The 27,747-nt window shown below is 44.8% G+C and overlaps 2 protein-coding genes across 2 annotated transcripts; both read right to left on the minus strand.

Moving 5' to 3' along the window:
* Positions 1-554: 554 nt before the first annotated feature.
* On the minus strand, positions 555-14,980 carry MAPK1IP1L (mitogen-activated protein kinase 1 interacting protein 1 like). Its single transcript, XM_008269683.4, has 4 exons — positions 14,843-14,980; positions 7,598-7,619; positions 5,894-6,592; positions 555-4,902 (listed from the first exon to the last, which is right to left on the minus strand). Exons 2-4 carry the CDS (start codon positions 7,613-7,615, stop codon positions 4,891-4,893), a joined length of 729 nt encoding a protein of 242 aa, XP_008267905.1. The 5' UTR covers positions 7,616-7,619; positions 14,843-14,980; the 3' UTR covers positions 555-4,890.
* Positions 14,981-16,691: 1,711 nt separating this feature from the next.
* On the minus strand, positions 16,692-22,818 carry LOC103351260 (uncharacterized). Its single transcript, XM_017348316.3, has 2 exons — positions 22,426-22,818; positions 16,692-18,820 (listed from the first exon to the last, which is right to left on the minus strand). The coding sequence occupies exons 1-2, from the start codon at positions 22,803-22,805 to the stop codon at positions 18,814-18,816; spliced, it is 387 nt and encodes a 128-aa protein (XP_017203805.3). The 5' UTR covers positions 22,806-22,818; the 3' UTR covers positions 16,692-18,813.
* Between the last annotated feature and the right edge of the window lie 4,929 nt (positions 22,819-27,747).

Consider the following 27,747-nt stretch of genomic DNA (forward strand, 5'->3'; position numbering starts at 1 on the left):
AAAGCCCTGGCCTGAAGCACTGGCATCCCATATGGGCACCGGTTCTAGTCCTGGCTGCTCCTCTTTCCATCCAGCTCTCTGCTGTGGCCTAGGATAGCAGTGGAGGATGGTCCAAGTCCTTGGACCCCTGCACCCACGTGGGAGACCGGGAGGAAGCTCCTGGCTCCAGATCGGTGTAGCTCCAGCCGTTGCGGCCACCTGGGGAGTGCCCCCCCCCCCCCCCCCCGTGAAAGGCAACAGTAGCCACTACCAGGTTCAACACTGAAGGCAGGGCAGTGATGATAAGAACAGAAGTATCCGTTCATAACAGAAGGCAGAGTAGCAGCAGCAGTAGGGGTAGACGGAAGGTTCCAGATAATCTGGTGACAAAAAACAGCCTGGCCTTGACGGGACAGGGAGTCCCCACGACGGGCACTGCATTGCTGAAAGGGTTTGCACAGGAAACTCTAGGTCTTCTCTTCTCTCCTTACCACAACAAACCTGCAGTTGTCTAGGCTCTGGACATGCTCAGGGAAGCCCAGAACTAAGTCTAAAGAATGAAGTACATGGAAAAATCGTGAAACCATGAAAATACATTTTTTTAAAAAAGTTTTCAGGTATTATACACAAAAGCAAACAAGTTTATCTTAAAAAATATCAAGTATCACATCCATAGCCTATTCCTAATTATAATTATTTCTTAAAGCAACATTTGTCTTTGTTTACAAATACAGCAGCAGGTGATAAACCTAACATCTCCAAACAGATTCTTACACTTCATAATACAAATGTATATGTCTCAAATCACATTTTAGGCAATTTAACTTAAAATGCATAGACAATTACATACATTAAATTTGTTAAGTCAATGAAAAATCACAATTTCAAGAAAAATTACAAAAACCTTTATAGAATACACATAAGGTCAAGTTTACTTAATGGCAACAAACCAGTATCTGCTAATCAGTGGGAGGCAGTCTAAGTACCTCTATCAGGGGAAAAGTGAAGAGGAAAAACATCCCATTACTTTGCACACTTGAATAGCTGCACTGATCAACACTACAATCTTGAAAAACACTAATTTTGCAGTTAAAAAAAAAAGTATACCCACTTTGCCCTTTAAAATGCCCGAAGGCTGGGCTGTAATTTCCTCCAGGAGCAATTCTAAAATGTTTATCTAGGTAAACTAATAATGGGTGTTCTGATGACTTCTGTAATGTCATTTCTAGACTACGAGCCTCTTAAGGACAGGATTCTCTTTCATCTGTATTTCTGGCATCTGGTGTAGCACCTGGATCACATTTAGGTAATTACTGAACGAATGTGGTCCTTGGATGTTTTCTACAGCCAGAAGCTTGCGTAGCATTTAATACTGATTAGTTTATTGGCAGTTTTTGTTTTGCTTGGTAGAATTCTAAAAACAAAAAAGAACAGCGTGTCTTAAACAATAAATATTGCTTTATTAATTAAATTAGTCTTCCCTGAAAGCCACCCCCCCTTTCTATGCATAGTACAGTGTATCAGTGTGATTCATGTCATTTTAGGCTTATGCTTTTGAAAAACTTTGCAAGTTCTGTGCTGAAGTTCAATTGGCCAGCTTAAATGATTTCTAGAGTGTACAACCTTGGCATCTAACAAAGCTTGCTCATGTCACTCAGGGCGAGGAAGACACTGGCACTGTTTAGAAGCATAGGCAACTGCTTGAGATGCAACCAGGCACAGTCTTTCCACAGCTTTGGGTAGAGCTATTTCTATCTACACTAAGTTTCAAAGGCTAGATAATTTGAATGCAAAAGGTAGCACTATATGTGTGTGAGGTTATCACTGACAAGTTGACTTTTCTAGAAAATATTCCAATAGTCCACTAGAGTGGTGTGACTGAGAACAAAAAAAAAAAAAAAAAATCACCCTTTTTTCAGTCCTATTAAAGTCTTCCCTACTGAAGACAATCAATAGTAAAAAGGAAAAAAAGAGAAGGTCCTTGGATAACTAAGCAATGTATTCATTCCTAAATAATCCATATATTACTTTGTACAAAACAGGGCTGTGCAGACAGAGCTGTAAATAGTGTCTTCAAAAGCACAAAAGGGTGGTGGCTGAGCAAGGAACAGAGCTAAACTACGTGGCACACTCCTTTAGAGGGAGCGTTTGACTTTAGAGAACTAGGTGTGTGTGAGGACCTGAGTCTGTGTTTTAATTGTTTATTGTCATTTCGGGGGGAACGGTATTTCAAAACTCAAGATTCCAATTCAGAAATACTATTTCTGAATACCTCTCAACTACCTCCACTGGGTTTTTACAGAAATCTTTACTCTAACGCCCCTATGTCAGCATATTCCAGAGTAACAAGCAGCTCCTTCCATAAACTGATCTCAGCATCGGAATTACCTTGTAAAGGGGTGGGGGTGGGGATTCTTCCTAGATGCTTTCCCCTCATTTATCCACTGAAACTTCTGCTTCTCTCAATTCCACACTGAACCCAAAAACACTTTTGGCTCACAGCACCCACAATTGAGAAATTCCCTGCTTCCACTCCCAGACCCCAGCTAACTGAAGAAATGGTGTGTGTCCCACAAAACTAAAAAGAGAATCAAAGTGAATTCTATCATCCCTTTGATTTCCACTCTAAAAACAAAACGAAAACACAAAACTACCAAATACCAGTTTTAAAGTCTTTGAAAGCAAAGGGTTCATTCAAATGGCAGTTAACATCTAGGACACACGGGGCAGTATGAGTCACTAGCAAATTTATTCTCAAATCTTGTATTTATAGTCCTTCAAATCCTTTAGCAAAATGTTTTCTCCCCACAAATGGACTCCACAATTGGACCCCCCGACACACACCTGTCACCTTTTCTTTATATATCCTCTCTAGTATTACATTAATGCATATGAAGACAGAGTTATCAACTTATCCCAATGATGGACAGCCAAAATAACTACAAATAAAGAAATCTTTGCTGATATCTCACTTTTTTCCTAGCATTCTATCCTTCAAGAGTTAACATTTTGGTATTGACTAATGATGTAAGATACGATATGGCCACCTGCCTTGTCTATTGGAAAGTACTTTGACAAGAGTCTAAGAGTACTGTAGATAGCTATCACTTGTCCTTACGAAGAAGTGAAACAAAGATCACTTTTGCCACTTCGTAAGAGTTGTCTGACATTCCCTAGTCTGAAAATTGCTGAACAAATTAATTTTTTTTGTCAATTCTAAAAGCCTGGATCTACCATCTACTTAAAATAAGGAAGGGTTAAACAATGCATGTGCCTCTCAAAAGTGACCACCTTGACTTCTTAAAAGGAGGTAGCTTTCAAAACATTAAATTGGCAGCATTTGGCATTCTTGACATTTTAATTATAAAAGAATTAAGCTGCAGAATACTTTATTTCTAGGCAAAAGCAGAATTCAAGCATAAATATTTTCTACATTGGTCTGAAAAATTCACATTACACTTTAGAAACCCAATAGATACATTCAAAATTTCAAAACACTATTTAATAAGGTCAGGTCTACCCAAAAACTAAGAATCTGATTTAAAGGTAAGGTGTCAAAAAGTGACCAATGCTGTATGATATTTAAATATTAAATAGTTAATATTTAAGCAACACAGTAACACTGCTTTAAAGTCACTTGCAGGGATCTACAATTTATTACTTTCAGTGTTAGAGCTAGATTTTGTTTTTCAAAGATGGCACTCAATTTCACTTATGTACCAGTCAACAAATACAGAACTTAACGACTGGCCGTAAGCACTTCACAAGCAGATTCAGGGAACTATGCAGGAGACAATGCCATAGCTTAGCCAGACTCTGAGAGGGATACACTTCCAATGCACATCCGTACAAAGACAACAGTCATGTCTGTATGACTTCAGATTCTCTAAACATAACTGCTCTGTTCTTATGACAGACTTTATCTAGAGTGTGCCAGTTCTCCATGTCAGGGAGGAATCAAGGGATGTGTCCCTTGCATAGAACTGAGGGACCAGGGAGGAACAAAGATCGAACGATCTGGACAGAAAAGCTGCCTCAGTTTTTGTGGGAATGAAAATTACTTTTTGCAATGAAGCAACTCCTAGGGTTTATCTAATTTGAGGTTCAACACAAGGAGAAAACGACTTCTGTCCTTGAGCTCTTTCCAAAGCAATATTCATGAATCATAATCCATTCGAAAGTAATACAAAGAGATCATTGATTCCTTAAAAAACTAGATACATGTTGACCTGGATTAAGGACAAAGTTAATTTTCACAAACACCAGATTTTAGTGCTTTACAGCCCATATGGCTTAAAATAAATCACAAATTTGTGCTACAAGCTCAAAGATAAAAATGAATACTGGTTGGCTATGAACTCAACATTTGACAATAATCACTTACAGTCTTATAATGTATATCTAACACATAACCTCAAGAGGACTAAGTTTATTTATCCTGTAGTTAGAGCAGCTCAAAATGTTGAGAGGCATCATTTGTTTACATTATAATGTGATTGTTTTCCAAAGTTTACTTAGGGGGAAAAGTGATTATAGAAAAATACTTGAAATTTGCCAATGAAGTTGCAGATTCTAACAATAATCCACATCATCTGAGATATTTTATGTGTATAGCTTTATAATTCAAACAAATTGTATTCAAGATCTATTCAACACACTTAGTCACTTTAACTTTGCATGAAAACCAAACAAAATCACATCTGAATGATCTGCTTTCCCATTTTTATCTGATTGTATTCATCTGATGTACTACACGTCCAAGTACAGGAGGCAGATATCTTCTGAGAGGTGCAAGAGTTGTTCTTTCATGAATGCCCTCTAACAGTGAAACCAGCAAATGTCATATATGCATTCATGTGCACATACATGTACTTCAAAAAGCAAAGCGTCATCTCTTCATCCACTGTTAACTTAATGGTACGACTGCAATAAAAAAAAGAAAAAGTCAACTTCTAGATTTTATAAATGGAGTTTATTAACTCCTTGCTGTGGCTTTAAATAAATTTAATGCTTAATAAATTCAAACAGCAAGACATCTCACTTAGTTATTTTGGCAAAGACTTTGCAAAGAAAATATTTTAGAGAATATATATAGCAAGTAGTTACACTACTGAAAGGAAGTAGTTTTGGGGGGCATTTTAATAAGAGTTTTTTGCCTTTAGAGCTGAGGTGCATGTCTAATTAATCTAGCTGGAGATGCGATTAGTTATTTGTGGGTTACCAGATCTTTTTTGTCTAAGTAGAGTCTTGAGGTTGCCTCTGGGTCCTCAGTTTACCTCAGGAGCAAAGTGGGGTGCTTTTATATTCAATCAAATGCCCAAGACAAGCTCCCAAACCGAGATGTGAACCCTAGTTCAGCCTGACTGAGGTAAAGCACAAAGTATCACACATGATACGCCAGAGAACAGTGCTATAGTCTTGAGCCCGGTGCAGCTAAGAATTTAACAAAGCTTTGGCTGAGAAACACCACGGAAAACTGCTTGAAAAGCTGGCAACATAACATACTTAATTACCTTGGATGCTCTAAAGTCTACCTCAGTACTAAGCCAGAAAGGCAGAAATTGCTTTTATTTAACTGTTGGTAAAACTACATTAAGATGCTATAAAACATCAAGAAATGTAAGTATCTCGGAGTTTACCTCAAGGATGCTGGCGAGGGAACCACCTACTACATTACAAAGTGTTTGGGATCTTTGGGAAATTTTTGTTCCTATTTTTAGTACTAGGAATACTTAGCTGTGCTTTCCACCTTTTAAATGCTTTACCTGAAGTTGTGGAACTAATTTTATACACACACATCCTTTTAAAAATTCTTACAAGCTTTCTAATCTTTCACCCAAAACTGGGGAAAACAAAATCTATTAGTTGTGTATACAACGATCAGTGCATGTTAAGTAACAAATCAAATACTCACATGGGGGCCACCCGGCATCGGTGGAGCACCAGCAGGTCCTGAAGGCACTTGGAAAGGATTACTGGGGGAAGGATAGAGTCCTGGTGCAGGATACGACCCTGCAGGGGCAGGATATGGTGCTGGCGGTCCCCAGGCTCCTGGTGGAACAGTGCCCCAGGGAACAGGGGGTGCCGCCCCTGGTGCTTGGGGAGGAGGAGCGGGATATGGCCCTGGAGATGGGTATGGCATATTAGGGGTAGGATACTGCCCTCCCATCCCAGGTGCCCAAGGTCCAGAAGACATGGATCCCCATGGACCTAAGGGGCCAGCTGTGGCTGGATCTGTGGGTGCACCATATGGTCTGGGTAGCTCTGGAAAGGGCATATTTGGTGTAGGATATGGCCCTGTGGGCCCAGGGCCTGGCACAGCTGGGGCTGGGTAAGGACCACCAGGTGGGGGGCACGATGGTCCAGAGGGAGGAAAGGGGGCGGGGGGTCCTGGAGGCGGTCCAGTGGGAGGCACGGAGGGGTACATTCCCGTTGGCGCTGGTCCAAAAGGCACGGTAGAGGGGGCTGCACTTGGCGGGAGTCCAGATGGCACTGAAGGTGGAGCGCTTGGGTTATTCCAAGGGTTGGAACCTGGCCAGCCTTGTGCTTGGGCAGGCTTTGTATTGCTCACAGAGGTCTTGGCAGGGGAGTGTTCAGGTAGTGCATCTGCCAACTGAAATACAAAACAGACAGGTCTTATCTGCCTTATTCAGGGACAAGTCACACCAACACAATACAAATACCCAGAGAGAACAATAAACTCAGGGATTAGAAACCTCAATAGCATCTTCAGAAGCTAAGCTATTCACTTAAAAAGCAATTCTTTTGATACAAAACTTGAGGTATTACCATGAATATCAACTTTATAGTGAAAATTCCTCAGAAAAGTTCAAATCTTCTAAATACAACTAAACATGCTGTGTTGCATTTCTGTCATGTGTTAGTAGAACAAATAAATTTTATAAAACAATTGAATTTAGGGTCAAGATCTATATTTCAATCTTGGTTTTATCCCAAACAAACCAAATACGCTCTCTGAGCTTCAATTTTTTTTGTTTTAAAGTTTCAAAGGGCCAGTGAAGCAAATTACAATATCAGAGTGCCAGTTGGAGTCCCAACTGCTCTGCTTCTGATCCAGTTCCCTGCTAATGTGCCTGGGAAAGCAGCAAATGATGACCCAAGAGCCTGGGCCCTTGCTATCCATGTGGGAGACCCAGATGCAGTTCCAGGCTCCTTTGGTCTGGCCCAGCCCTGACTGTTGCGAACATTTGAGGAGCAAACCAGCAGATGTCAAAACCTCTCTCTCTCTCTCTGCCCCTCACTCTGTAACTCTTTCAAATATTTAAATAAATATATTTTTAAAAGTCTCAAGTAAATAACCTGCACTTAACTTAGTGCCTGCTATAATTTCAATAAATGTTGCATATTATTAATATTATGATAAATAAGAGCAATAGAAGCAATACCTTAAAATTTTTCTTTTAAGGATTCATAAACAAATAAATACCAAGATATTTTCAACTATGTATTATCAAAGTAAACTGACGCAAATTACCTATCAATATCATATGACAAAAACAAATCCAAGAATCACAAAAAGCATCTCTTTTAAATGGCTCATAGGACTATACTGTTTTCTTAAGAACAAAACTTATCAAGGATAAATGTGCCAACTTACCGAAAACTCATCAGACATTTTCCTAAAGAAAAAAAAAAAAGAAAGAAACTTTCAAAATTACTGTTTATCACTTCTTATGTATTTTTCAAGCACTTTTCTATGCATACATTATGCATAGATAAGGAATATTCTATGAATACATATAAATGATGGAATCTTCATCATTTATGTATTTTCATTTACACAGGAAAATTTCCCATAACAGTTCATTACAGCACCATCAACTTCATCCCCTTTAATGGCTGAACATCACACAAAAACAATCCATAATTTAGTTTACAGATACTCTGACAGCTGAGGCTGCTTAAAGAATGATACAAGGAACATCTCTGAACACTCACATCTGCTGTGCCACCAGGAAAAAGCACCGGAAGTCGAATTTAGAGTCAAAAAGTTAAATTTAGCTAAAATCCATCTGAAAAGTCTGTCAATTTATACTGTCACCTTTTTCTCTAACTCCTCTTTCACCATTGGATATTACTATATTTATAAATCACCTTAAATTATCATTAAAAAATTGGTGTATTGGGATCAACATAGTGGTACAGCAGGTTAAGCCATCACCTGCTATGTGGGCATCCTATATGAGCAGCTGCTTCAGGTCACGGTTGCTCCACTTCCAACCCAGCTCCCCACTTGTACGCCTGGCAAAGCAGTGGAAAATGTCCAAGTCCTTAGGCCCCTGTACTCATGTGGGGACTCAAACAAAGTTTCGGGCTCCTGGTTTAGGCCTGGCCCAGCCCCTGTCGTTGTGGTCATTGGGGAGTAAACCAACAGATAGAGGATCTCCTCTCTGTCACTCTGCTTCTCAAAGAAATCAATCATTTTTTTAAAAATGGCATCTTGTTTCAACTTTCATTTCTTTAAGTGGAAGTTAGAACATCTTTTAAAACGAATAGCCCAAGGCTATCATTTGGATGTGGTTTGTCCTTCAAGGGTTTATGAATTGGATGCTTAGTCCCCAGTGTGAAGATGTTAAGAGGCGGAGCGTAGTAGGAAATCCTTAGGTCTTTGAGCATGCTGCCATGAGAAACAATTCATGTGAGAGGAATGTTATAAAAGGGCAAGACTGACCCCTCCTTGGTCTCTTTAGCTCCCTGTTTCGCCATGCGATCCTTCTCACAATGCACCCTGCCATGAGGTGATACAGCCATGGAGGCCTTTACCAGAGCCAGTGCTATTTTGCTTTCAGCTTCTAAAACTGTGATATCACTAAGCCTTTATTTTTTTAAAGATTTATTTTATTTATTTGAAAGAGAGAGTTAGAGAGAGAGGTAGAGACAAAGAGAGAGGTCTTCCATCTGCTGGTTCACTCCCCAGATAGCAGCAAAGGCCAGAGCTGCACCAATCCAAAGACAGGAGCCAGGAGCTTCTTCTGGGTCTCACACGCGGGTGCAGGGGCCCAAGGACTTGGGCCATCCTCTACTGCTTTCCCAGGCCATAGCAGAGCTGGATGGGAAGTGGAGCAGTAGGGTCTCGAACCAGCATCCATATGGGATGCCGGCGCTTCAGGCCAGGGCTTTAACCCACTGCACTACAGCGCCGACCCCAAGCCTCTTTTCTTTATACACTATCCAGCCTCAGGTATTTTGTTGTAGCAACGGGAAATGGACTAATACATCCATTTATACTTCTCTGAATCTGTTGTCAGCTGTGCACAGCCATTTTTCTTTTTTTGTTTTTAACTGAAACAGAATTAACACTCATTTAAATACACAGATCTAAAGCTACCTCAAGCAAGAAATAGAACATTTCCATCACTCCAGAAAATTCATTTATGGTCCTTTCCAATCAACTGCCCTGACAGCAACCGCCTTTTAACTTAAATTTTCTTGTTCTCTGATTTCATATAATTAGACAGAAAAGAGAAAGAAAAAAATACTATCAACTCGGTTCTTGTCTTTGATCATTTTATTGTTCAGTAGTGCATCCCTTTGTTCTCACTGCTTTGTAAAATATTAAAGAAAATATTCTCTTGAATTTTGTCTGTAGTTCTTGTTGTTATGCAACTTTTAAATTTCATGCAAATTCATCGGGCTTTCCCTTTATGTGCATTCTAAATTTTGACATATATTTACAAAACCCTTCTCTACCCTGAGATTTTAAAAAATTTTGCCCCATTTTCTTAGTGTTTTCATGGTTTAACTTTCAAATAATTACCGAAAAGTCAAACTATCCAGTTGCAAGTAACTGGACAAGATGTCTTGGACACACTCTACTGCTACTGACTACTATTTATTGAATGAACACCATGGAGCAGGCACTGTAGTCCACCTTATTTAGTAGTTCCAGAGCCCTATGATCGAAAAGCTATTATCACGACCAATTTATAGCTGAAGGAAAGGATTTTAGCAAATTAACATGTTTAAGGTCACAATGCTTGTGAGTGACAAGCAGAGAAGTTGTTTAATTCTAGGTAGACGGACTGGCATTATAGTAGAGTGAGTGGTTAAGACCAAGCCACAGAGACTGGGTATCTCACATCAGAGCAGCTGTTCTGCTTCTAATCAAAAACAAAGTTTTTTAGCTGACTGTGGGGATTTGAGTAAAGAATTAGGACATTTGCTGGCCTAGTGTTAATGGGTTAAGCCACCAATTGCTTATGGGTGTCCTATGGGTGCGGGTTGGAGCCCTGGCTGCTCCACTTGCAATCCAGCACCCTGCCACTGTGCCTGGGGAAGCAGCTAATGATGGCCCAAGTAGCTGGGCCCCTGCACCCACATGGGAAACCCAGAAGCAGCTCCGGATTCCTAGATTTGGATTGGCCCAGCTCTGGCTGCTGAGGCAATTTGAAGAGCTAACCAGCGGATGGAAGATCTCTCTCTCTCGCTGCCTCTCTCTTTCTGTAACTCTGCCTTTCCAATAAATGTTTTTTAAAGATTTATTTATTTATTGGAAAGGCAGAGTTACAGGGAGTCAGAGGTAGAGAGACCATCTGCTGGTTCACTCCCCAAATGGCCTCAACTGCTGGAACTGAGCCGATCTGAAGCCAGGAGCCAGGAGCTTCTCCTGTGTCTCCCACGTGGGTACAGGGACCCAAGCACTTGGGCCATCCTCTACTGCTTTCCCAGGACATGGCAGAGAGCTGGATCAGAAGTGCAGCAGCAGGACACCAACTGGCACCCATATGAGATGCATACATTGCAGGCAGTGGCTTTTACCCACTATGCCATACCCCAATAAATAAATCTTAAAAAATTGTTTCACTCAAGCATCATGTGATACAGCAAGCAATATTCTCAGGACTAATGCTAGAAAAAACTACCAATGATAGGTATAAAATCTACAGAAGACAGACAAACTTTTCAAACAAGGTAAGCATTTCTGTATCAAGGTTCACATTAATTCTGGAGCAAACAATCTTAAGTAAACTGTTTCAGAAGGTCTTGCTGTTTAGGGTTTCAGAATTACTCTTTTCCCTCTTAATTCTTAAAAAAATATATACATATATACATACACACAAATATATTACACATACAATTATATAAAATATAAACTATTTCACAAGTGAATATTAAACTTATGCGTAACTCTGGCTTTAATATACTTTTTTTTATTTTTTAATTTTATTTATTTTTTTGACAGGCAGAGTGGACAGTGAGAGAGACAGAGAGACAGAAAGGTCTTCCTTTGCCGTTGGTTCACCCTCCAGTGGCCGCCACGGCCGGCGCGCTGCAGCCAGCACACCGCGCTGATCCGAAGCCAGGAGCCAGGTGCTTCTCCTGGTCTCCCATGCAGGTGCAGGGCCCAAGGACTTGGGCCATCCTCCACTGCACTCCCGGGCCACAGCAGAGAGCTGGACTGGAAGAGGGGCAAACGGGACAGAATCCGGCGCCCCGACCGGGACTAGAACCTGGTGTGCCAGCACCCCAGGTGGAGGATTAGCCTAGTGAGCCGCGGCGCCGGCCTAATATACTTGAAGTTCAAAATCAAAGCGTGGGCCGGCGCCGCGGCTCACTAGGCTAATCCTCCACCTTGCGGCGCCGGCACACCGGGTTCTAGTCCCAGTCGGGGCACCAGATTCTGTCCCGGTTGCCCCTCTTCCAGCCCAGCTCTCTGCTGTGGCCAGGGAGTGCAGTGGAGGATGGTCCAAGTCCTTGGGCCCTGTATCCCATGGAAGACCAGGAGGAGCACCTGGCTCCTGCCATCGGAGCAGCGCAGTGTGCCGGCCGCAGCGCGCTGGCCGCAGCGGCCATTGGAGGGTGAACCAACGGCAAAGGAAGACCTTTCTCTCTGTCTCTCTCTCTCACTGTCCACTCTGCCTGTCAAAAATAAAAAAAAAAAAATCAAAGCGTGGAACACAGAGAAGGTACTAGTCTCATGAAATAACGAAGCCCTAAAAAAAGAGATCACCTCCTATTCTACAGCACTGCCTGAATAAACTGACTTTCTCTTCATGCCTGGAATAAATAGTGTTCATGGTAACTGGAAACATTCCAGTTTGCTATGTGGGGAATTCTTCATCTGAAGAAGGCAAAATAAAGAGTTGGACATCCGTGTTTCAATATCAGCAACACTGCAGAATATAAAATCAATGACATTTTTAAAAAGCTATTCCAAAACACCTGAATTATGCTAGTTATTACGATGAGCCCAACGTAATCCTGAACTTAAAAAATGGATTTTAATCAAGAAATGGTTTTATTTTTTTCATAAACCTACTACTTCCAAAATTTCCATTACCATTTTATTGCAAAATCTACCCATCATCTGAAAAATTTATTATTTTCTGAACAGCAAGAAGAGCAATTTCAAAACAGTAAAAATTTCTTCTGACATACCATAAAAAAGTGAAACATAACTAGTAATCCTAAGGCACTTAGAGTAAAAATGATACTTCAATCAGGGAGTTTAAGCAACTTGAACTCCATAAATTACTAGTGACTAATGACAAGCAGTACTTCAGAATGTCATCAAATTATGATAGAAAGAAAAACTGTATTAGAATACAATTATGAAACATGGACATCAATCATATTAACTGAGTCTTTTGAAAAGGCAAGGTTGTTGACAAGAAATCATTTCCACACCTTTAAAAGTTGTAACACTGGGGCTGGTGCTGGGCTGTAGTGGGTAAAGCCATTGCCTACAGTGCCGGCATCCCATATGGGCACCGGTTCAAGTCCTGGCTGCTCCACTTCCGATCCAGCTCTCTGCTATGGCCTGTGAAAGCAGATGGCCCAAGTCCTTGGGCCCCTGTACCCGTGAGGGAGACCAGGAAGAAGCTCCTGGCTCTTGACTTTGGATCGGCCCAGCTCTGGCCATTGTAGCCTTTTGGGGACTAAAACAAGGAAGACCTCCCTCTCTCAAACTCTGCCTTTCAAATAATAAATAAATAAATCTTTTTAAAAAAGTTAGAATACTTAGCTACCTTACAGGTAATTAAAAGTAACAATTATCTGTAAGATGCTATACCTAAGATGTTTATTAAAAGATACAACAGATCTCTGTCTCTCCCTCTCTGTAACTCTGCCTCTCAAATAAATAAATCTTTAAAAAATACTATACATTCTGAATAAGGATATATACTTTTTAGTAAAGGATCATTTATCAGATTATGTGCCATTTTTTAAATTTTGGGGCAGTTCCAAAAATTAGAGTTTTGAAAGTTTGAACATTGGAAATATATTTCACTTGGATTCAGAAACTTATTGGCACAACTGTACCAGGCACTGTTGGCTTTGTGAAAGTCAGTGGAGTCGCGTGACAATCAATTCCTGAGAAGTGGTCTCTGCCGTCCAGAAGAATGAGGAAAACGGCTGGGAGAGGCGGGTGGAGGACTGGTTTTAGGGAGAGGAGGGCAGTGTGTGAGAAGCTGGGAGGCGACAGAATCAGTGGGCAGGATCGAGCCAGCCTTGGACCAGTGTGTTTGAGTCGTTTCACCTTGATCAGTCACCTGAATGAGTTGTGGATTCTCTGGACAGAACCACAGCTCCTCACTGGCTGGCTGGACTCTCGACAGGCCAATCTCTCCAAGGCAGACATAGCAGGAGCCTCACCGTTTTGCTCGGAGGGATAAACAAATCCTGTAGTCACTCCCTGGTATACAGCAAACACTCAACACAAGCGCGCTTTTACAACCAGCCCCACAGGTGCATAAGCCTGTCCGTCTTTTTCAAATCACAAACCTCTGAAAATGAAACTCCCAGGTTTGGCACAAAACTTTTTTGGCGGCCACATCTGACCGGAGGCTATTTATGGTTTCTATTCATTCAGATGAGCATTCCCCCCCACGGCCGCACAAATTTTCCCCACGCCGTTATGTCTGTGCGTGTAATGACACGGTCTTTCTGAAATCGATGAAATCCAAAGATTCTGAATTCTGCAAAACATCTGTTCCAAAAAGGCGGGCTGGGCGTTACCCACTGCTTCTGGAGAAAGAGAAAGAACATTCCCCCCCGCACACAGCTCAGCGCACAAGTCTCCGAGGCAAGTCAGGTTTACACGGCGGGGTTTCAGAGACACCCAAGGCAAGAAATTTCTATTCCTCCTGCGACCAGAACGCGACTGAACAAAGAACCCCCGAGCGACTCGGGACGGCCACCTCCGCCTGCGATGAGGGCTCGGGGGACGAGAGGCGACGGTATCGTGCCCGGCCTGGACTCTGTGTCTAGGAAAAGCACCACCAGCGCTGTGCACTGTACAGAGGAAATCGGTTTAGTCCGTGGAAACCCCCACGCATAACTCGCGCTCCTCCACGAGTGTCCCGCACCGCAGCGCCTCGAGAGTGGAAGCCGCGGGCCCCGGCCCCGCGCGGGTCCTCCTCACGACCGACGCAGGCCTCGCGCTCCCTTCTTCACCGAACGTGAATGCATGGGGGTGGGGGTCAGGCCGGGGAGGAGCAGGCTAACAGACCCTCGGGGCCGAACGAACAAAGGGAGTGCGGGATCAACCGGAGCGAACCGGCCTCCGAGCGGGTCTCGCCCGCCAGGGACGGTGGGGGAGGGGCGGGCCCGCTCCCGCCCCGCCCCCGGCCCAGCCTGACGTCAAACGGAGAAAATCCCGTCGGGCGCGGCGTCCGTGTCCCCCGACCCCGTCTCCGCCGGGGGTCGCACACCCCGCGGCGCAGGCGGAGGTGGCCGAGGCGCGCGCTCCGTCTCGGCCGCCGGCGGGAGGCCACGGCCCGCGCGCCGACGGAGACGGCAGGCAGCCCCGCTACCGCGCCCGCCTCCCGCTGCCTGGGCCCGCCACCTCAGCTCCCCGTCGCCCGTCTCCACGAGCCCTCCCGCTCCGAAGCAGCCTCACCTTGGCAAGATCTGAGCCCCCAGCAGGGTCTGGAAACGACGATGGAGCCGAGGGACCTGAGCGCTGAGGAACCGAGGTCAGCCCGACTGACGGCAGCGACGGCGGCGGCACCAGCAGAGCGCGAGGCTCCTCCTGGCGCCGGAAGAGGAAGCGCGCGCGCCGCCCCCGCCCGCGTCCCCCGCCCCCGGCGTCCAGCGTCCGGCGTCCGGCGGGGCGCGCCCCCTGCAGGCCGCCGATGGCACTGAGCGGGAGCGCACCGCGGGAAAGCAGGCGCCGCCGCCTGGGATTTTCCAGGCAGCGCGGCGGGAATCGCTCCCACAATGCAGTCTCCATTCCCTCAGTTCAGCGGGTTTCAGTCAGGCCTGGCACTCACCTTGGAGGGAAGCAAACCGCAGCCTGACCCGGGACCCAGAACTTAAGACCAACCTTGGGGAGAACTCTGATGAATGCGTGAAGTGGAAGATGTTTCCAAGTGGCTTGACACACTGATATTTGCTGTCCTAGCAGATTTTTTATTTGAAAGACAGTGATAAAGGGAAAGAGAGCTCTTCCACCCACTGGTTCACTCCGCCCGGGTCTCCCACGTTGGTGGCAGTCCGCTGCCTTCCCAGGGACATTGGTAGGGAGCTGGCTGGGTGGCAGGACAGCTGGGGCTGGAACCAGCGCTCATATGGGATGGCGACGTCGCAGGTAGTGCCTTAACTTGCTGAGCTACACCACAAGCCCCTGCAGATTTTTCTTGAACAATGTCTCTTCTCACACTCAGATACTTAGGCCAGATGACTGACACGTGGCCCCAGCCATTAAAGAACCTATGTCACACTATGTCATGGTATCTATACAAACACACATATTATGTATACACTTATAGTATGTGTATGTATGTATGTAAACTAAAAGTTTGCAGTACTTACACTTTTGCTTCTTTACGTGAAAGCAGTTAGTGGGCCAGTGGGAAGACATGTGACATTCCCACTTCTTACAGACAGACATCCATGGATATGCTCCACCACACAGTTCTCACACTGATAAAGGAGCAATAGAGGAGCTTCAGTACTTAAGCCCAGGGGAGGCATAGTTTTGCACAAAACCACAGGTCTGTGGAAAATAGCATTACTTGTGTGGAGAACCTACCAGGACCTCTTAGGAGGCACAGTCAGCAGTGCCTTCTGGAGCTATTTTGGGGTTTGAGGGAAACATCAGTGATTAAATTCCTGTCTTGATTTAAAATTTAGGTATTTTGTTGATTGTAGACTTTCTATACACTCATACATTGCTTGAAAATATTATGTTCCTTATGAAGTCTTTTAGTCAAAAAACCTTTTGTGCCCAAGTGGAATACCTCACCCTTCTCACCCTAGTCCTGGCTCTGTGCATCAAAGGGAGGGACAGCCTCCGGCATTCCCTGCCTGCAGCAAGCCAGAAACAGAGCATGGTGATTTCAAAGGTAAGGCCATTCTGGTCCCAGAAGGACTTGTCTACACTCAACCCTGACTGGGTCACTGCCCATTTGCACTTTTCAGAATGTACTGCAGTCCAAGGCCCATCCTACCCAATCCTTTCTTCTATGCAAGGTGCAAGGTAGTATGGGTCTGAAGACTTCTTTACCTTCTCCCGCTCCCCTTTTGGCTTTCATAGGTGTTTCACCCATATAAATCTTTCCCATATCTAATCCCACATTGCCAGTTGCTTATGGAAGACCCAAACTGATGCACTAAAGACTAATAGTGTATTGTAGTACATCAAAATGTGTTAGGAATATCAGTTTTTCAATTTTTCCTTTTCAAAGTTGCATGTGTGATATATATATATATATATATATACAATGTTTTGAAAACAACACAAAAACTTTGGCTTTTACATATGGCGTTTAATTAAGAGGAAATGAAAATTTATTCAGATCAACTTATTTAATTCATATCCAAGAAGAAACATTCAACTTCAGGATAAGAAATAACAGTTGAAATAGTCTACTTGTTTTGGATAAGGAGCGGGTCATACAAGACTGATAAAGAGTCATACCTCTGTGTAAAAGCTACTACTTAACCTCTATTTATTCAAGCATATATCACTCATATTTGGCGTACACAGTATTTTTCCAATTCTAGCAAAGGCAGCATAATTTGAGTAGATCTCCTTCACTTTCACCATGGTTCTCAAGTCTGAAAGTTTATATTTGACTATAACCACAGCAAAAGTGATTATCTTTATTTCCTGCAAATGGAAGTAATTTTTTTTAAAAAAGATTTATTTGAAAGGCAGACTTACAGAGAGAGGGAGAGATAGAAAAAGAGAGATCTTACGTCTGCTGGTTCATTCCCCAATGGCTGCAATGGCTAGGGCTAGGCCAGGCCAAAACCAGAAGCCTATGACTCCATGCAGGTCTTCCAGGTGAATGGCGGGGGGCCTATGAACTTGGCTGGAGCAGCAGGGACTTGAACCAGCACCCATATGGGATGCCAGCATTGCAGGTGGTGCCTAACCTGCTGTGCCATAACACTACCCTCAAATAAAAGCCATTTTTAAGGTAAGTTAGGCAAGCATCAATTTTACACAGACCCTATGAAGTACAGGAAGAAATGGCAATTGTTCATTAGTTATAGAATTTACACCATTAATTCAAATTGCAGTTTTTCTCTGTCATCAAATAAAGCCAAGAGAGAGAGCCCGTTACAGAGACACAAGTAAATGTGACAACGCAGGGTCTGCTAAAGGGGATATTCTGAAAACCTATCATCACATTAGTACTTTGGCTGTATGGCAGTTATTTCCAAGTGTACTCCAACGGTCACTTCTCACCAAAGGATTAACTTTCAGGAAGTCAAGTGACAGGAATAAGAATATCAAAAAGCTTGTGGCAAAGTGAAATGAAGAGAGAAAAATAAAGAGTGCATGTTTTATTTCTCAACATAAGCTACATCAAGTTCAAGATATGTGTAAGCGACAATACTAGCTATTTATCCTATGCTTAAAGAACTAAGGGTCTTGGGAATTAAACCTCATCAATAGTCTTTCACACACTAGTGACTGAAGAAAAATGGGTTCCCTTTAAAGATTTAAGAAACGTAAAGGAGAGAGGCCAAAATACTTCCGGAAGGTGGGTACCTAATGATTTCTCATCAAAACTCTCAGGAAATCGCCCATGTTGGAAGAGAGGAAGGAGCAGGAACAGTGTTGTGGTGGAGAAAGACTCTGTTAAACTTTCTTGGAGTTTTTCTGCTAAAGTGTTGGCTAACTTTCTCAAAGCACTCTCCTAATAAGCAGATATCACTGTTTTTTGGCCCTCCAGAAAACCAACAAGCTAAATACCTTGAATATTCCCATGAAACTATTTCCATATTCAATACTCTCGACTGATCCACTTTTGTTTGGATGGACCTACTTCTACCTTTTGACAGCCATTGCTTTGATTGTGCTTTGCTGTTAGGGTCACATTGGTTAAGCCAAGTTTTACCTCCAGTTAGAATTCTTTGAAGAAATGCTTCAGGATCTTGATCCTATTTGCTTAAAATTTCCATGGATTGCTCTGGTGTTGTCTGCGGTTGATCTGGGTAAAAGAGTTTTGGCACATGTCCAGTGGAAACTTTGCTCCACTTTAAAAATGTTCACTCCGAGTTCAGATTTTGATGGTGTTGGCTTCTTTCTGCTGTTATCTGCTGGTCCCCTTCAATTAGTGCAGAAATGAGATTACTTTTTTTCCTCACAAATCGATGTGGATGGTGTGCTGCTGCGGATTTCATCTTCAACATCATCTCGTCCCTCCTTAAAACGATTTACCCACTTGTAAACTGCTGATTTCTCTGGGGCGTTGTCCCCATAAACTTTCCGTAAAGCATCCATGATTTCATCATTCTTCCACCCAAGCTTCACCATAAATTTGATGTTTCTTCTCATTTCAATTTTAACAGAATTCATGTTGCTCTGACAGGGACTCTTTCAGACTGATGCTTTACCCTTCTTACTGCTTCAAACTAGATCCTGTTCAGACATGTGATAACAAGTTAGTACAAGGTTATTCTGATGCAAGAAAATTTAAAAATGCATATAGCTTTTTATAATATGCATAATCCATAAACTGCTTTTTCACATACTTATAATACACAGTAAACTAGTCATAGATCAACATAAAACAGAAATTATTCCACAAGCTAATTTTTTTTAAAGATTTATTTATTTATTTGGAAGGTAGAGCTACAGAGAGGCAAAGGCAGAGAAAGAAGTCTTCCATCAGCTGGTTCACTCCCTAAATGGCTGCAATGGCCGGAGCTAGGCTGATCCAAAGTCAGGAGCCAGGAGTTTCTTCCAAAGTCTCCCACATGAGTACAGGGGCCCAAGGACTTGGGCCATCTTCCACTGCTTCCCCAGGCCATAGCAGAGAGCAGGATTGGAAGTGAAGCAGCCAGGACTCGAACCAGCACTCATAAGGGATGACGGCACTGTGGAAGATGACTTTATCCACTACGCCACAGCACTGGCCCCACAAGCTAATATTAAACCTACTCACAACTCTGGATTCAAATTTTCTGAGTTCAAAATCAACATATGAAAGATACAGAAGCTATTAGAATCTTATAAAGTAAGGAAGGTCCAACCAAAGAAATTATAAGCAGGTCTCTACCTATTCTAAAGCACTGCCTTAATAAAGTGACCATCTCTCAGAGCCAGCGCTGTGGCATAGTGGGTAAAGCTGCCACCCACAGTGCCAGCATCCCATATGGCACTGCTCCATTTCTGACCCAGCTCTCTGCTATGGCTTGGGAAAGCAGAAGATGGCCCAATTCCTTGGGCCCTGCCCTGGAATGGGAGACCCAGAAGCTCCTGGCTCCTGTCTTTGGATTGGCTCAGCTCCAGACATTACAACCATTTGGGGAGTGAACTAGCAGATGGAAGACTTCTCTCTTTCTCTCTCTCTCTCTGCCTCTGCCTCTCTGTAACTCTTTCAAGTAAATGAATAAAATCTTTAAAGTGACCATCTCTCTACACCCAGAATAAACAGTGAGTGTCCCTGTTAATTGGGAACATTCCAATTTGTCCTTTGGGAGATACTCTTAAAAAATAAGAGCTATATATTAGGTTTTCTTTTCTTTTAAAGATTTACTTTTACTTATTTGAAAAGCAGAGTTACAGAGAAAAATCTTCCAGCTGCTAGTTCATTCCCCAAATGGCTGCAACAGCTGGGATTAGGTCAGGCCAAAGCCAGGAATTGATATCCATCCAGGTCTCCCATTTGGGAGACAGGGGCCCAAGTACTCAGGCCGTCTGCCACTGCTTTCCCAGGCACATTAGCAGGGACCTGGGTTCGAAGTGGAGCAGTGAGGACTTGAACCAGCGCTCACGTGGGATCCTGGCATTGCAGTGTTGCAGGCTGTGGCTTAACATACTGTGCCTCAACACTGGCCACTGGAAATCAGTTTTTCAATATGACCAATGTTACAGAATGCAGAAAAATCTTCATTTTATGAAAAACTTCTATAAAATATCTGAATTATTCTAACTATTGAGACGAGGTCAATATAAGCTTGAACTCTGTGTAAGGAAAGATTATAATCAGAAATGTTTTCATTTCAAAATAATCTAAAGCTATTCCTTCCACAACTTTCTATTACCACTTTATGGAACAATTTACCTATCATCTGAAAAATAATAATTGAGCAAGAATTGCAATTTTTATCAGAGTAAAAATTTTCATTGAAATACACTAGAAAAGTAAAATATTTTGGTGACTACTTCAGTGTTTAGAGTAAAAAGACATTTCAATTACTGCAAAGTTTAAGAAACTTGAACTCCACAAATAACTAGTGACTACTGACAAACAGTATTTTAGGGGGTCATCAAATTGTGATAGAGTGATAAATAGTCTTAGAATATAGTTATGAAACCTAGATATCAATTCCTTTAACTGAGTCTTTCTACCAAGTCAAGCTTTTTAACAAGAAACCATTACCCCTATAAAACAGTTATAATTCTAAGCCAGATCGGGGATGATTAAGGCAAACACAATAATGTAAAAAATGCTATGCAAACATAAGAGGTTTATTAAAAGACACCAAGAGGTATCAAAAATTTTGCATTGTCTTATTGATTACTGGGGTTGGGGTGGGAAGAACATTGCTGAGTATTGCATTGAAATTATAAATTCTGGGGGCTGGCGCTGTGGCGTAGTGGGTTAAAGCCCTGGCCTGAAGCGCCGGCATCCCATATTGGCACCAGCTCGTGTCCTGGCTGCTCTTCTTCTGATCCAGCTCTCTGCTATGGCCTGGGAGAGCAGTAGAAGATGACCCAAGTCCTTGGGCCCCTGCACCCACGTGGGAGACCGGGAGGAAGCTCCTGGCTCCTGGCTTCACATTGACGCAGCTCCAGGCTAGATCAGTGCTGGAATGAGCTTCGGTTTCTTCAAGCATGCAGATAGGGCCAGTATAGTGTTATGAGGGCCAAAATGGGACCCTGTCCAATCAAGTGCCTAAAACAGTTCTTGCAAAGCAGCATGTGGGCAACAAATACCGAATTGTTCTGTCTTCCTTTGTAGGTGGACAGACAGCAGTGAGCAGTGGGTCAGAGCGAACCCGGCAGTGCCGCTGACAGAACCACAGCGGCTCACCCGCCCCTGGCTGGCTGGATCTGCCCAAGCCCATCTCTGCGAGCTTCACCGGTAGAGGAAAAGCAGGAGTAGCATGCATCTCACAGATCTGCTCTGCGACATAAACAAATCCCGAGGTCGCTGCCTGGTAGTGCGCACACACTCATCAGATGCTAGCTTTTACAATCGGTGTTGTACTGTTAGTCTGCCCTTCTCAATCACACACCTCTGAAAAGGAAACCTTCCCAGGGTTGGCACAAAACTTATTTGACAGGCGGCAAAATCTGACCTGAAGCTACACGGTTCCTATGAATCCCGTTAGAATAAAAATACTCAGACCCACGGCGGCACACATATTCCTGCGGGTTGCAGCCCCACCCCCACCCCCACCCCCCACGCTCCTGTAAGCTGGTGTTATCTTTCGGAACACAAAGCTCTAAAGATTTCTTCCATGCTAGACCACAGTGGCCCCAAGGGTTTGGCAGAGACTGGGGCTGGTATCTTCCAATTCCTTCCGGAGGGAGGCCCGCGCATCCCAACGTCCTCAGGAAGCACAGGAGCAGATTCAGACAGGCGACAGGGTCTCAGCTTGCGTTCCAGCTTTTCCCTTTTATTAAAAAATTAGTGACCGAGCCGGGAGGGGCTCGGCCGGGCGGCGCGCGGCCCACTGCTCCCCGGGGCGAACAAAGGGGATCGGCGATCCAGGCGAGCAAGGCCCCGGCAGGGCGAGAGGTGCACGGCGCCGCGCGCAGGCCAGGCCTAAGGGCCAGAGTGACTTGCCCCGCACGCGGAGGTGGTCAGCGTCTGCCGGCGCCCTCTTGGGTGACCCCGAGAACCGCGGGGCCCCGACCCCAGGGAGGCGACTCCGGCCCGAGCGCTGGCGGCGACTCGAGGCCCCTCGGTTCCTGCGCCCGCCTCCCGGGGGGCCACTCCCGCCAGCCAGCCCCGCCACCTCAGCTGCCCCCCGTCCCTCTCCAGGGTCCCTCGGGCGCCGGGGCAGCCTCACCTGGCCGGATGCGAGCCGCCCGCGGGGCCTAGCGGAGGCGACGGGCCCGAGAGGAGCGAGCTCCGCGGAGCCGAGCGCAGCCTGACTGACGGCCGCCGCGCCCGCGCCTCCCCGCGCGCACGAGCAGGAAGCGCCGAGCGCCCGCCCCCGCCCGCGCTCCCGCCGCCGGCCGAGCCGCAGCGAACGCGCCCGGCCGGCCCGGACCGCTCGGGGGCCGCCGCGCGGAGGGGAGCCCAGTGTTCCGCGGAGGGGAGCCCGGTGTTGCTCGTGGCGCGGCTGCGCGGGTCAGCGGGACGGACACTGCTGCCTTGAGTGCGGATCCCCGCTTCCCTACGCTCGGCGGCCTTTACGGTCAGGCCTGGACGCCGACACATCCACATCGCGGCCCACGCAGAGCCTCGGGCCCAAACTGCGGAGAACTAAAAGATCCACACGGGAAAAGGAACACGTTTGCAGGATGGCTTGACAATTTGCTGTTTTTTTTTCCTGAACAGTGCCCCTTCTCCTGACGTGTTCATTTTGGAATAAACATTTAGTACCTGCTTTGTCAGGTCAAGATGATTGACAGATGGCCCCAGCTATCTAGTAACCCGTTAGCTCATAATGAAGACATCATGATAATTATATGGGTCAGAGATATACATATACATATATATATAGGATGTATTTTAAAGACTTATTTATTTACTTGAAAGAGTTACACAGAAAGAGAAGGAGAGGCAGAGAGAGAGAGAGAGAGATCTTGAGAGCTTCCAGCTCACTCCCTAGATGGCCACAAGGGCGGGAGCAGCACTGATCAGAAGCCAGGAGCCAGGAGTTTCTTCTGGGTCTCCCACGCGGATGCAGGGGCCCAAAGACTCGGGCCATTTTCTACGGCTCTCCCAGGGCCATAGCAGAGAGCTGGACTGGAAGTGGAGTAGCTGGGACTTGAACCAGTGCCCATATGGGATGCCGGCGCCACAGGCGGTGGCCTTAACCACTATACCACAGCAGCAGCCCCAAACACCATCTTTTTTAAAGATATTATTCATCTACTTGAGAGGCAGAGTTACAGGCAGAATGAGGGATACACACACACACACACACACACACACACATCTTCCATCTGCTGTTTCACTCCCCCAAGTGGCCAGCTAGAGCTGGGCTGATCTTGAAGCCAGGAGCCAGGAACCTCTTCCAGAGCTGGATTGGAAGTGGAGCAGCTGGGACCTGAACCAGTGCCAGTATGGGATGCTACGCCACAGCACCAGCCCCTAGAGTTTCTGTTTTGCTTCTTTGGGCTATTAGTGGATCCATGGGATTTCACACATGTGAGTGGCAGGGGCCTAAGCACCTGGGACATCTGCTGCTCTTCTCAGGCCAGAAGCAGGGAACTGGATCAGAAATGGAGCAGCCACCAGGACTAGAACTGTTACTGGAGAATGGCAGGGTCCTTGTCTTCATGCAAGAAAGAATTCAGGCGTGAGACAGAGAGTAGTGGAAAGTAAAATAGCAAGGTTTATTAGGGAAAGGACATCCCTAAGAACGGATGGGCACTTCTCCAGACAGAACCTGAGAGAGAGAGCCCAGTCACTCGGACTAGGGGAGAGCAGGGTTACATGGTCGAGTGGAGAGAGTACACCTGGGCAGGCTAGGCGGGCGGCTCAGCAGAGAGGCAGATGGCTGAGCGTGCAGTCCGGTTGAGTCTAGCGGTTTTTAAGGGGATGGGTTTTGCCTCCCCACCTCTGTTCCTCCTGGAACAAGGGACTTTTTGGATGTAAATAGGAAAAATTCCTATCTGAGTTTTCCCCCTGAAGTTATCAGACAGGAGGAAGCCTGGCTGGCATCGCCCTGGTTAGAGGAAAGATGGGCAGGACTCCTTGGAAGATCCATAGGATGTTTGAAGTGCAGATACTGGGCTGCACCTGGAAGGTTATCAGGCAGAAGGGGTGGGACCCCCACCTGGCAGGGTATCGGGATGACTTTGAGATGCATATGCTGGACCTAGATGTCAACTCTTTAGGCCTTTGTCACACACACACACATAAGCTCATATCTGACTTCCTGCGTGACAGAATCAGTGACCATGCTGACGCAAGCAAACAACTTTACCTGCTATACCACAATGTTGGCCCATGGTTTAAAATTTCAGTATCTTGTTAATTATAGATCATTCTTGTACTGGTTTAAATATCGCATGAAGGGGTCAGCCCTGTGGCCTAGTAGGCTAACCCTCCACCTGCGGCACCGGCATCCCATGTGGGTGCTGTTGGTGTTCCTGCTACTCCTCTTCTGATCTAACTCTCTGCCTATGGTCTGGGAAAGCAGCAGAATATAGCCCAAGTGCTTGGGCCCCTGCACCCTCATGGAAGACCTGGAAGAAGCTCCTGGTTCCTGGCTTCAGATGGGGCCTTTGTGGCCATCTGGGGAGTAAACCAGCGGATAGAAAACCTTTCTCTATGTCTCTGCCTCTCTCGGTCTGTAACTTTACCTCTGAAATAAATAAATAAAATCTTTAAACTGAACATGATGGGGGGGTTCCAGGGCCTTGCTGTTCTGGTCTCATGTGGACTGATCTACAGCCAACATTTACTTGGTAACAAACTCTCTTTCCACTTGGGTTTTCTTCAGAAAGCACAAAGTCTGGAGTCCACTCTACCTAATCCCTTCTTCCAGACTTTTATAGGTGTCAGTCCTGCAAGGTGGAAGGACTTCCCTACCTCCTATTGCTTCCTTCCCCTTTAGCCTTCACAAATGTCTTACCTGAGATAACGCTCTCCCCTATCTAATCTCATGTTGGCAGCTGCTTCTGGAAGACTCAAACTGAAGCACTGAAGACTAATAGTGTATTGTAGTAAATCAGAGATCGTGTAAGAATATAGAATTTTCAAAGTTTAAGTTGGTTGTGTGAAGTACATACATACAATGTTTCCGGAACAGAACACAAAGCTTTGAACCTACATATGAAGTTTAATTATGAGGAAATGAAAATTTACTCGAACTAACTTATTTGAACTCATATCCAAGAAGAAACATTCAACTTCAGAATTAGAAATAACACTGGAAATTGTCTACTTCTGGGTTTGGGGTGGGTAAAGTGTGACTGAGAAGCTATAACTTTGTGAAGTGACTACTTATACTCTGTATACTCAAGTATATGTCATTCATACTTGGCTTATACAGAATTGATACAATTCCAGCAAATCAGCAGAATTTGAGAAAATCTTCTTGAGTTTCACATCTTAGCTCTCAAGTCTGAAAGCTCAGATAATTATATTCATGGCAAAAGTGATAATCCTTATTTCCTGCAAATGTAATGAACTTTTAACATAAAGTTATTGAAGGCTGGCGCCGCGGCTCAATAGGCTAATCCTCCGCCTTGCGGCGCCAGCACACTGGCTTCTAGTCCCGGTCGGGGCGCCGGATTCTGTCCCGGTTGCCCCTCTTCCAGGCCAGCTCTCTGCTGTGGCCAGGGAGTGCAGTGGAGGATGGCCCAAGTGCTTGGGCCCTGCACCCCATGGGAGACCAGGATAAGTACCTGGCTCCTGCCATCGGGTCAGCGCAGTGCGCCGGCCACAGCGCGCTGGCAGCGGCAGCCATTGGAGGGTGAACCAACGGCAAAGGAAGACCTTTCTCTGTCTCTCTCACTGTCCACTCTGCCTGTCAAAAAAAAAAAAAAAAAGATAAAGTTATTGACACATCAGTTTTACATAGATCCTATGAAGTGTAGGAAGAAGTATTAATTGTTCATCTGGTTACAGAGTTTAAATCATAAATTCAAATTGCTCATCTTCTCTAATGTCAAATATGGTCCAGAAAGCCTATCACAGAGAAACAAGAATGGGATTCTGCAGGTCCAGTATGAGCATTTGGCCCCCCAAACATTGGCAGACATTTAAACTCCAAAGTCATTAATCCAAAGTGGATTAATGTGAATGGCTGGAATAAAGGTGGAAGTTGATCCTGTCAGGTGTTGGAAAGTGGGGCCCTTGAGGAGTGATTGGATGGGACTAGGTTGCTAGGGCAGAGTGCCATGATTGAATCACGAGGCGGGGGGGGCACACAGACAGGGAAGATCAACATGCCTCATGTCTCTCCCTGCTCCCTGGCTTGCTTGCCCTCTGATCCTCCCTCCCTCATCAGATTCCAGATTAATAGGGCTCCCTGGTCTTGGACTGTGAACCCCAAAACTATAAGCCAAAATAAACCTTCCTTGGGAAGTAGAAGTAGCTGCTTTGGGGTATTTTAATTGTAGCATCAAAACGCTGACTAGTCCAGTACTTAAAAGCAATTATTTTCAAGTATGCTCCAAGGGTCGCCTTTTACCAATGGATGAACCTTCAGGAAGGGACAAGAATCAGGAGACCTCAAAAAGTTTGTGGGAAAATGGAATGAAGAGAAAAGTAAACTTTATTTTTCCACGTCAGCTCAAGTCCAGTATATTTTTGTTAGTGGTGATACCAGCCATTTTATCCCTCCATAAAAAACTGGGAAATCAATCACATCAGTGAAGTCTATTTCACATAATTGAAGAAAAATGTAGGCCCTTTCAGCATTTTTTAGCATTAGGAAAGAAAAGAAGTCGAATGAGTACTATATGGTGGATGCCTCATGATTTTGCCTCGAAATGCTCACAAAATTGCCTCTGTTTGACGAGAATAATGAGCAGGAACAAGGTTGTGACAGAGAAGGACTCTCTGGATACTTTTCCAGCTAAAGCATTGGCTTTCTCAAAATACTCTTTTTTTCTTTTTAAATTATCCTGACACTCTTTTTATTTTATTTTTAAAAAGATTTATTTATTTATTTGAAAGTCAGAGTTACACAGAGAAAAGGAGAGGCAGAGAGAGAAAGAGAGAGAGAGAGAGAGAGAGAAAGAGGTCTTCCATCTGCTGGTTCACTCCCCAACTGGCCACAATGGCTGGAGCTGTGCTGATCCAAAGCCAGGAGTCAGGAGTTTCTTCTGGGTCTCCTATGTGGGTGCAGGGGCCCAAAGATCTGGGCCATCTTCTACTGCTTTCTCAGGCCATAGCAGAGAACTGGATTGAAAATAGAGCAGCCGGGACTTGAATTGGCGCCCATATGGTTTGCCTGCACTGTAGGCGGTGGCTTTACCTGCTACACCACAGCCCTGGCCCCTCAAAACACTCTCACAATAAGCAAATGATATTAGTTTTTGGCCCCCAAAAGGTCTCCTATCTGCTGGTTCGCTCCCCAAATGTCCACAAGAGCTGCAGCAGGCCAGGCTGAAACCAGGAGCCAGGAACTCTCTGGGTTTCCTATACGGGTGGCAGGACCCCCACTATTTGAACTATCAATGGCTGCTCCTAGGGTTTACATCAG

The sequence above is a fragment of the Oryctolagus cuniculus genome, chromosome 12 (assembly GCF_964237555.1).
Source record: "Oryctolagus cuniculus chromosome 12, mOryCun1.1, whole genome shotgun sequence".
In the NCBI taxonomy this organism is placed as follows: domain Eukaryota; kingdom Metazoa; phylum Chordata; class Mammalia; order Lagomorpha; family Leporidae; genus Oryctolagus; species Oryctolagus cuniculus.

Coding starts and splice junctions, on each gene's coding strand:
- LOC103351260 (XM_017348316.3), bottom strand. CDS start 22,805: ATGTGGATGTGTCGGCGTCCAGGCCTGACCGTAAAGGCCGCCGAGCGT.